General features: G+C 39.2%; 2 protein-coding genes across 3 annotated transcripts in view; both read left to right on the top strand.

Moving 5' to 3' along the window:
- Positions 1-4,696, top strand: part of rnft2 (ring finger protein, transmembrane 2) — a 16,142-nt gene extending 11,446 nt beyond the window's left edge. The window contains exons 8-10 of one of the 2 annotated variants that reach the window (XM_017043110.2): positions 2,256-2,321; positions 2,400-2,504; positions 2,872-4,696. In XM_017043110.2, coding sequence (XP_016898599.1) covers positions 2,256-2,321; positions 2,400-2,504; positions 2,872-3,006 — 306 coding nt within the window. In that variant the 3' untranslated portion in view covers positions 3,007-4,696. The remainder of the gene's footprint in view (positions 1-2,255; positions 2,322-2,399; positions 2,505-2,871) is intronic. The other variant, XM_008336246.3, reaches the window with a different exon arrangement.
- A 2,343-nt stretch (positions 4,697-7,039) lies between these two features.
- fbxw8 (F-box and WD repeat domain containing 8) overlaps positions 7,040-11,007 on the top strand; it is a 19,996-nt gene continuing 16,028 nt past the window's right edge. Inside the window, exons 1-5 of the mRNA XM_008336245.3 lie at positions 7,040-7,540; positions 7,633-7,737; positions 8,037-8,201; positions 8,396-8,484; positions 10,147-10,304. Of these exons, the coding sequence (XP_008334467.1) occupies positions 7,070-7,540; positions 7,633-7,737; positions 8,037-8,201; positions 8,396-8,484; positions 10,147-10,304 (988 nt within the window). The 5' untranslated portion in view covers positions 7,040-7,069. The remainder of the gene's footprint in view (positions 7,541-7,632; positions 7,738-8,036; positions 8,202-8,395; positions 8,485-10,146; positions 10,305-11,007) is intronic.

The raw sequence follows: 11,007 nt of genomic DNA on the forward strand, positions 1-11,007 counted from the left end.
GCAGTACTGAGACCTTAAATGATCAGATTGCAATGTGATTTTAGTAGCTGGTGCAGAACTCATTGGACCAGAAAGTAAAGAATATAACGGTCCAGATAATTTGGGGTCATTTGGAATCCATTGTCTCTATTAATTAAAGGACATTAGTTGTTTCATAGTTATTGGGGCTGACAATTTACAAACAGTGTTGATTCTTTCTGGTGACAGTTTTTTTTTCTGCTGTTTATCGTCTCATGGTTTGTATGGGCGACTCCCATCAGTTCTGTTACCGTCTTATCTTCCCCTACGTGCTCTAGCACCTTCGATGTTGCGGTCGTTTCTTCTGTCTGTGCGGAGCTGTACACATTCTCGCAAAATGCATGCAATTATAGCACTTGTCATTTCCCTCCTCATAGTCAGATGCCATTGTTGCCATTGTTTTCTTTGCTGAGGCCTAGCTCCCTGATCAGACCATTCTTTACCTGGCAATGAGACAAAAACTTGTACAGGCTTATTCTTATCTTTTTGTTTATTTGCCTGATGTCTCATGCATGTTCTACATGTGCATGGAAATCTTGTAAGTTACATGTTTTCAGCGCAACGCAGGAAGTCTCAACCATGTCTCGTGCAATTTTAGGCAGACAGTCCAAAAATCTGTTTTTATATAATGGATTGTAGTGGGTATCGGTTGGTTAAAGACCTGTATTGCGTTAAAAAATTCCTGCATGTCTTCATCATCATTTAATTGTGGTGCATTGTTAATTCCAGTCATTGTTATGTTACTGTTTGTTTTTTTAGATAATAATATTTATACTGATGTTTCTTTTATTAGATACTTAGGAGCTGTGCTATTATATGTGTTGGTTTTAGCACTAACTGAGCTAAATTAGCTTGTATTACTATGTTAACATATGCTAATTAGTTAATTCTTTGCCTTGTGTTTGTCCCATATTTTAACACTATTAATAATAATAATTAATAACTATATTGTTAATTATAATAATAGCAATATTTCAACAAAAGATTGTGGTCAACGATCAGTCACTCGTCCACAGAAATCATCGACTGAACCAAGTTTCTACGGTACCTAACGCACCGGAAGAACAGCTGTCACCGTGAACCAACTTTCTCAATTTTGACCACAATCAAAACAAAAAAACACTTTATTGTCTCCGAGACTGTCTTTATATACAGTTTAATTTCTCTTAGAGACAATCATTTACACAATTCTCATTCACTCAAAACGTCTGAACGGTTGTTTTCAACCTCACATCAGACACTAATAGATTTACATCTGAACTGTGCCTGACCTCTCATCAGACACCATTACCTTTTTCAGGACCTACTATTCTATTTTTGACTTTCTTCAGTCACGGTTTTTCAACCTATTCACAAAACGTCCGAACGGTCCCTGACAGTCAGGAAAGTCAGGAAACTTTCTCTGTTAGATTCTCAAGTTCCGAACACACAAAGAATCAAATAAAGTCAAATAAAGAATCAAATACGAGATCTCAAAGTATGACTTGAAAGCAAGGAGTGCAGAACAATGCTTATATTCAGAACTGCACTGAGGAACTCCTCAGTGCTCAAAGCTTAAATACAAAGCTCTCGATTTACTGGTCGATTTACGATCCTACCCTCACCTATGGTCATGAGCTTTGGGTCATGACCGAAAGAACAAGATCCCGGATACAAACGGCTGAAATGAGCTTTCTCCACAGGGTGGCAGAGCGCTCCCTTAAAGCTCTGTCACCCGAGAGAAGCTCAAAGTAGAGCCGCTGCTCCTCCACATTGAGAGGAGTAAGCTGAGGTGGCTTGGGCATTTACATCGCATGCCCCCCGGACACCTCCCTCGGGAGGTGCTCGGGTGCCGTCCCTCTGGGAAGAGACCTAGGGGAAGACCTAGGACACGCTGGAGCGACTACGTCGCTCGGCTGGCCTGGGAGCACCTTGGGGTCCCCCCAGAAGAGCTGGAGGAAGTGTCGAGGGAGAGGGAAGTCTGGGTGTCCCTGCTCAGACAGTTGCCCCCGTGACCCGGCCCCGTATAAGCAGACGATGATGGATGGATGGATATTTCATTAAATATGAATATTTTCAAATATTCATAAACTTGTATTTATTTGCATAAAAACAAAGAACAATGAAAAACATGGATCTGTTTTGACATTTAATCAGGCTGAATGTGGTACCTGAACCAAAATAACTTTGACGTCCCTGATCTTGGGCGAAGTTGAACAGGTATTTAGACTTTTTTAATTCTACCTTTTATTTTGCAGTCATTCGATATCTGTGGACGTGTATCAGCTATATGCAAAGCTGTGGCCATACTATGCAGATCCCAGGTTTGGTTCAGACCTTTTTTAAATAACATTTTTTCGTTTTTACACAACTAGACGGTTGACCCTTTGTCATTTCTTCAGCAGAGCTACGGAGTGAGAGCCAGCAGTCAGCAGTGCAGTGAGGCAGGTGACGTCTGTGCGATTTGTCAGTCTGACTTCAGGGATCCTGTCACTCTTCTGTGTCAGGTAAGAACTCAATGAGAGCTGAGAGGTTATGAAAAAAGAAAGTTGCAAGTAATATATATTCATATATACCCATATGTATGTACATATATACAGTACATATATGTATGTATATATGTACATGTAATACCTGTATGTATTTATATACATGTGCATATATATTTGTATGTATATGTTTGTGTATATATTTACATATATTTTGTCTGTGTATATATATACGTATATATATATTGAGTATATGTTGAGATATATTTTATTTACTGGATTTTGTTATATTCATTCTTGTTACTAGTTATATCTCCTAAAAACAGCAACTACTGAGTTGGGCTATATGGTGACCACAAAGTTAAAAATATATTTTCCTGTGCAGCATGTTTTCTGTGAGGAGTGTCTGAGCTTGTGGTTCGACCGGGAGAGAACTTGTCCTCTGTGCCGCTCCACTGTCATCGAGACCGTGCGCTGCTGGAAGGACGGCACCACGTCAGCTCACTTCCAGATATATTGAGGTTGCAACAACACAACACAACATATACAGACCAGAAAATCCAACTGTGCCGTGACACAGGTTACATGAGTCGCTTCCAATACATAGGGCGTGGAGCTCTGCAATTATTCCCAGTAATTTTTTTTTGTGTCACAGAGGGGAAGTTGCACTATTTGTAATTTATTTTCCTTCTTTTGAGAAAAAACAGTGTTTTAGGTTTAAAAGTGATTAAAATAAAGTTGAGTTCCTCACAACTTCGCAAACAAGCTACTTTTATAGGTTAAAGGTCTCTGCATGAGACAAAGTTAACTTTAGTTAACTAAGGTGACGTTCTTTTGTCTTCACACATTGATAGATTTTACTGTTGTTATTATTATTATTGTCAATCAAAAATGCTATTTTAATAGAGTGCTAATAACTTAACTACAGCGATTTTGATAGTTTTTGTTTGTCATCTGATTTCCTTAAGTTCATAAATCAGCTTGGTGTTATAGCTTAAGGTTTTTTATTTTTATTTTTTATTTAAAATAATGAAAATTTGACTATTTTTTCATTTAATTGCTTTTTCTGTTAATTGCTTTATTTAATGGTGTGTAGATTACATCTTACAATTGTTATTGTATATTGCTCATTTTATTGTATCACATCACTGAGTTACACCAGGGGTCTGCATCCTGTGACTCACCAGCAACATGCAGCTCTATAGCTCCCCCACACTAGTTCCTTGAAATGGACCAAATTTAACTGTAATACAACAGACCAGTATTACAGTATATTTGTGTAGCAGATAAGAAGGGATTGTATTTTTTTTCCAACAAGGTAAAATCAATTTTTTGCTCTTTTTGCTTGCTAATAGCAAATGGAAACTGTCTGTTTTATTCAAGATCAGGCATGCAATTTTTAGGCAGGGCAGCAATGTTGACTTCAGGTGACTGAGTTGAGTATGTCAAGTTAAATACTGAATAATAACGTGTTGTGATCGATCATTTCCTGCATGCATTTTAGTACTAGATTGTCAGTAGTATCACTACTTACATTTCCATACACTTTACTACTAAATAAAAGCAGGAAAAAAGTCATTCTGACTCTATATGAATTTTATTTGCAGCTAAAATAATAAACATGGTGTTGAAGGCTGCAGACCCTGGAGTTATATAGCTAGTAAAGAAGTTTCAAAATAAAACAAAATGTCATTCCATTGATTGGTCCAAAGACATGTTTAATTGCAATAAGCCACAACATGGATATGCATTCACAGAGAAGGTTTTGATAATAATCATAAAAAAACATTTTAAGAAATATTTAAATATCAATAGTGCACACCTTATAAAAGACACTTCATGTTGATCTGACCACATCACATGTTTTATCAGAAAGCTTATTTTCAGAAGATCGCACAAGGAAACCACAACAGCATCCAATGCACGGGTGTCCGTGTCGTGTATATAAAGAAGCCTTAACACTGCTCCCAACAGGTGCTAAAGAGTATAGCATATAAACACCATCTAAACACTGTAAGAAAACGTTTATGTATGATTAGAAACGCACCCACGCTCTCGTTATTTACACCTGCCCTTACAGTGTAGCTTATGTAAAAAGGATGAAGCTTAAAAACAGGGCATTTTTTTTCATTATTACTGCACAGGGTCTGGATACACATACAGTAAAGGTCTCACGCTGCAAAAGGTAAACATTCACAACAGTCACATTGATACCCNTACCAAGGGAGGATTACATCACTGTTTTGTAACTGGGATGACAGAATCTTGAGTGTCACGCAGGGGCAGGACACGCACACTGACTGGCTGTGTGCAGGGGAGCAGTGTGTGTCAGCTCGTTATCAAAACCCCCTGTGCATCGTCCGCACTGGCCCTGAGGAGGGAAAGTCTACACGACATATACTGTAGGTTCAGTCAGTAGCGCACTCTGCAGTTTACATTCAACCCTGCTTTTTTCCCCCTCACCAACCTCCGCTGATGAACACTTGCGTTTCCCCGGTCTCGTGGTCCAATTCTCCGGCATCCCCGTGCTTTTAGTGCAAATGATGTGAGCCCTTTCCTTCTGCCTGGTTCTTAAGGTGACATCTACTCTGTACAACACACGACGAAAAAAAAATAGACAAAGCGTTTGCGTATAAAGAAACAACAACAAACAAACATGGGTTTGACATCAATCTGGACATAAATTGCACTTAATAAGTCACTTGTACCGAATGACATATAAGGGTAATTATTTTTATCTGTTGTTTTGTTTGTCTTTGTTCAAATCTCTTCCGTGCTGCTGCATGTCGTACTCCGGAACCGTTCATGTAAAGGGATTCGTACTGAGATGAATGTAAACGTCATCGCAATCCATTTTCTCTAAAAAAAAAACAAACACTACCAACTCTTAAACCTCCTAAATTAAACTTGAACAATGTTGTGTTTTTAAGCAGAGTGGCGCAGCGGAAGCGTGCTGGGCCCATAACCCAGAGGTCGATGGATCGAAACCATCCTCTGCTAAATATTTTGTAAATTTCCACTTTGTGGTACGAATAAAGACGTTATCTTGAAAAATCACACTACTGTTCAGTTTGAAGAACAACTGCAAACATTAACAACGTATAAAATCCTAATTGTTTAAATACAAATACGGTAAACGTAAATTTAGGATGTGGAATTTTATTTCTATATATCTTAAGGGGCACCTGAAGTGAACACAACCAGCGTTAAAAAATGATAATGAGGAATAATATATATGAATAAAACTACCTGAAAATTTTACATATTTAAATATGAAATTAAATTAATTTAATGTGCAACGAATTGCCTTTAAACAGTGACGTTATGCCCACTGTATGTGGCATGAAAATTAACAATATTACATCGGGTATTTTTCTGACGATTTTTTTCCCGTGTACATATAATGTTAAATATAGACTTCGCCATTGTATATTTAAATTATAATTTAAATTATGTTAGTTTGCATATTTAACATGATTTGTATTTATCATATTTGTCTCACAATCACAGTGCAAACATGTTAGCTGAAAGCTAATTAAAAGTACGACACTTTGGTAAGGTTTTAATTTATTTTGACAGTATTTGAAATAACAAATTTTTAACCTTATAAATATGACAGCGTTTTTTTCTACAAAAATCATCTTTTAATTTATTTAATATATGTCTAGCCTTTATTTGTTCTTTATGTACTTATGCATTTATTTATCGGGCTTCCTGAGTAAACATCTGAATTCACATATTTTCTTTTTACTCCGTGAACGCACCTGTTGCTGGCGTCGCTGCTCTTCGCCCTACAGGTGTCGCCTGGCGGCAAACAGCACGCGCACGGTGAAGCGCATCACCGTGCACAGAAACCTCTTTAGGCGGTGACCTCCGCCGGTCACCACCTCCGCCCCTACACCTGTATCCGCCCTCTGGATCTTCGGCCGCCCATCCCTTCTCCAGCTGGTCCCCGATCATCCGCAGGCGGAACGCGAGAAGCTGCGCCACCGAGCAGGGCGAGTGTCGGCGGACACTGCAGGTGGAGTCGCTGGGCAGGAGCAAAGGCTGGTCTATGGGCAGCCAGCACATCCTCGGTATCCTCTCTTCAAATGCAGCGTAGTGTGAAGGAGACAGGACCCCCTTTTTCTTTTATCCAGCATTTACTGGGCTTGCATCCCCCTTTATCTCCTTTTTTTTCTCGTTCTCCCTACTGTATTATTCATTACAGTCACGTGATGTTGGGTTTACATCATCCCTTCCCAAAGGAGAGAGTCTCTGGTTAACTCGTAGATCAATCATTTGTTATGGTGACAAAAAATGTTATGTATACGTGTAATTCACTCTATACTTTACTGTCATTAAATATAACATTTATTTTTGCGGTTCATTAACAGTTGTTGCCAAAAACACTGATTATGCCGGAACCAAAGTATCACCGCGCACTGTTCCCCATCGGACTGTTTATGCAGAAGAACGCAGGCTTGTTTTGCGACAGTGTCAAGCTACATTTTCCATACTCAGAGATATTTTTGCGGATATAATAAGCCGACACCAAATCATGTGTAGTTTAAAGTAGTTTTTGTCAAAAATGGTTAAAAATTATGGCCCAGGACGAACTTGCTGTGTTCAGGGAGCATTGGAAACAAGAGTTAAAGAATAAAACAGATGTGCAGCCGGTCGTTAGTTCACCTTTACTGGACATTCCTGGTCAGAAAGACTTGAAAAATAGATATTTTGAAGACAAACCCAGTAATGCTTCAAATTCTGAAGAAGACTGTCACACTCGGGATGGAGAAGCGAGCTTAGGCGGCGGCAGAGAAGGAGCAAGAGGGGGGAAAATAGCATCAGAACCGGAGGAGGACCAGCCCGAATATGTGTCCATTGCTCGCGGTTTGCTGGGGGGGAGAACCAGTCCACTGTTGGACAGGCTCCAGGAGGAAAGGATAAGAAGAAAAAGACAATATCACAGTAGGACTAATATTTGCAGTGTCTCCCTCCAGCAGCAGCAACAGCAGCCGCAAAGAAAGGTCAAGAAAGGAGAGGAGCTGGTGGATCAGCTGATTCAGGATTTGGTATGAGGACGTCGCTGATAGTCGAGTAGTAGTGGTACCAGTTAGGCAGAACTTGAATTTATTTTTTTAATTTTTATTTATTTATTTTGCAGAATGAAGTCAATGACATTCCCTTTTTTGACATTGAGTTGCCATACGAGCTAGCCTTGAAGATCTTTCAGTATTTGGACTGCACTGAGCTGGGCCGATGTGCGCAGGTGAGCTGCACTCATCCTCCGCTAAACAAAGTGAAAAAAAAACAACTTAATTTGGCTCATTAAACTGGCATATTCTATGGTTATGGTTATTTGATTATTTATTTCATTCTATATATATGAACAGAAATACAATATAAAATGACTGCTTTGTGTTTGCAGTCTTGTTTACTTTAAATTAGTCTACATTAATTAAATGATGATGATGATTAAATAATTTTAATTTGGTTTAATTAACCAAATTAAATTAATAATATGTTACTAAATAAGATCCACAGCTTCACTGGTCAATGTCTTATCAGGTGAGCAAAGCGTGGAGTGTCCTCGCTGAGGATGACGTGCTGTGGTTTAAGATGTGCACGAAGGAGGGTCATCATCAGAATGCCAGGGTGTCTGACTCCCCCTGCTGGAAGAGCACGTTACGAGACTGCAGGAACTCAGCCAAAACTGTGCGCTTCAACTGGAAGGTGGGCTCTTGGGCTTCTAATACACAGAATCTGCCACTGTAATAATAAATATGATGGCATAACACATGCACAACACATAAAACATAATAGTTCTTTGTCTGCGGCACTTAATAATGTAATGTAATATTTTAGTTTCTTATTTTTCAACCAATGACATATGTAGATGGAAAAAAATAAAAATTTTCTTGGCCTAGAATCGAGTGGGATCCATCAGTCAGCTGCAGTACGAACTGGGAAAGGTGTTGTGTGACGTCAGCTCCTGTGATCACTTCGTCTTAGCAGGGTAAGTTAAAAGTGTCAGTTACATAATAAATAATTAATAAAATATTTACATACACATTTATTTATAAGTTTATTATAATTTATCTATTTATAATTTTCATTTATTTATTTTAATTGATTTATATTTATACATATTATTATTTACATATTTAAGAATTAATTCTGCTAAATATATTGTAATGTAATGTAAAAATATATATATAATAATCAGCATTACAGGCTGCATTATAGTAATGCATTATTGGTAGGTTTTTTGTACATTTCCACACAAAATAACTCAGAATTTCCAAATGAAAAATGTGAGATTTTTTTTTACAAATTGAAAAAAAAAAGTGGTAAAAAATCTTCCTTCCGTGTTACCATTGTTGTCTCCTGTTAATTGCTTTGTGTGACATCGCTTGCCCCAAAGTTGTTATGTTTTCCTGCTTTCTTGGACTCAGCAACTTTGTCCTGCTGATTGTTGGCACTGAGGTCATGTTCTAATCAAGCCACAGTGTTTGTTCCTAATGTTTACTTCCTGCTAGGCTAGCTCTCACCCTGTGTGGTGGTGGAAAGGCTGATGAGTTGTCGTTGCTGTCCCCCACAGTGAAAACACATTCACTGCAGTTGAATTACATTGTGAGGACGAGTAGACTTCACTACTTAACAAGGCCTCAAGTCAACTTTGTTGTTTCCCGGGGATGGACGTGTGAGATCCGTTTTGTACATGTAGAACAAAAGGTCACGTGCTGAATCAAATCCAACTTGAAAGTTGCAGCCTGCAGCTCCAGTCAATAAATCAATACCTCTTGTGTTAAATACAAAGTATACAGTTAGTAAGAAGGCTGACAGTCTGACCTGCAGAGTTTAACACCACTGGTTGATGTTTTGTTTTTCTTCAGACACAGAATCAACCTTTTGTGTTTGTCTGTTATACATATGGACAGTAAAAAAAGTTATTTTATGAACTCGTAGACAAGTTAGAGGGCATTGACTCTTAGCAAGAATATCTTGTTTTTTTCTGGGTTTTTTTCATCTTCCATTTTATCTCCATTTTCCTCCTTCACCTTAATAATTATTCTCATCTTTTTATTTTTTTTTCCTTTCTCATTTCCTTGTTCGTCTTTATCATCATTTTTTTTATTGGCTTGGGCGATATATATGTAGAGTTCATACAATATCGAGATACAGTTTATATACGGAATTTCTTGGTGGTTCTGGTTTATATTGTTAGGTAAGCAGTCGAGAATCAAAGTTCAGTCACACAACATAGCAAATCATTAAGAGATTTTAAATGTACAAACATTAAAACTTTCAGTATTATGTGATATGTTGTTAAACCTAAATGACATTTTGCATCACAGAACATTAGAGAGTGTGTTTTAACATTCATCTTAAATAAAAGTAATAACTTTGCTATTTGGTTTAAGAAACCCAACGTTGGCTTCAACATTTCTTACATCACAAAAACACTGCGTAATGAGGAGAGATGATTGACAACCTGCTGGTGATATTTTAAATTGCCAAAACTCTTCCAAAAAAAACCCCCAACACTGGTGTAATCTTTGACAGACGGGATAAAAAATGACAGAAGTGGAGGTGGATGTGTGACAGAGATAACGATTCAGTGGCGAAAGAGCGACATGACTGACAGCTCTGTCCCAATCTCATTGTCTTCTGTCAGATACACGTCTGGAGACGTCAGGCTATGGGACACGCTGCATTGGGACTCCAGGGCCTCGTACCTGAAACCCAACGGCCTGACAGCAAACACAGACCCCAGGCCGCACGTCGACCACGTCCAAGTCAATGGCACGGTAGCGGCTGCAGCCTACGAAGATGGTATGTGTCGGCATGTTACTGTAGTTTAGTAAGCAGACAGAGAACTGTTAGTGTCAGTGAACAAAGGTAAAAAAATAACAAACCAGCCCAATTTGTCCCTCTGTGGGACAAATAAAAACAATTCAAATCGAAAGTATTTCATCTTGGTTCACCCCCTCTGCAAAAATTAGATCCATCCCTCCATCCATCCATCCACCATCCACCATCAACCGCTTATCCGGGGCCAGGTCGCGGGGGCAACAGTCTGAGCAGGGACACCCAGACTTCCCTCTCCCTCGACACTTCCTCCAGCTCTTCTGGGGGGACCCCAAGGCGGGAGCTCTTAGGGAGTGCTCTGCCACCCTGCGGAGAAAGCTCATTTCAGCCGCTTGTATCCGGGATCTCGTTCTTTCGGTCATGACTGAAAGCTCATGACCATAGGTGATTGTAGTATCGTAGATTAACCGGTAAATTGAGAGCTTTTCCTTTCGGCCCAGCTCCTTCTTCACCACAACCGACCGATACAGCGACTGCATTACTGCGGCCACTGCACCGATCCGCCTGTTAATCTCACGCTCCATCCTACCCTCACTCGTGAACAAGACCCCAAGATACTTAAACTCCTCCACCTGAGGCAGGACTTCCTCCCCAACCCGGAGGGTGCAAACCACCTTTTTCCGGTCGAGAACCATGGCCTCGGACTTAGAGGTGCTAATTCTCATCC

The sequence above is a fragment of the Cynoglossus semilaevis genome, chromosome Z, assembly GCF_000523025.1.
Source record: "Cynoglossus semilaevis isolate Cse_v1.0 chromosome Z, Cse_v1.0, whole genome shotgun sequence".
NCBI lineage: Eukaryota > Metazoa > Chordata > Actinopteri > Pleuronectiformes > Cynoglossidae > Cynoglossus > Cynoglossus semilaevis.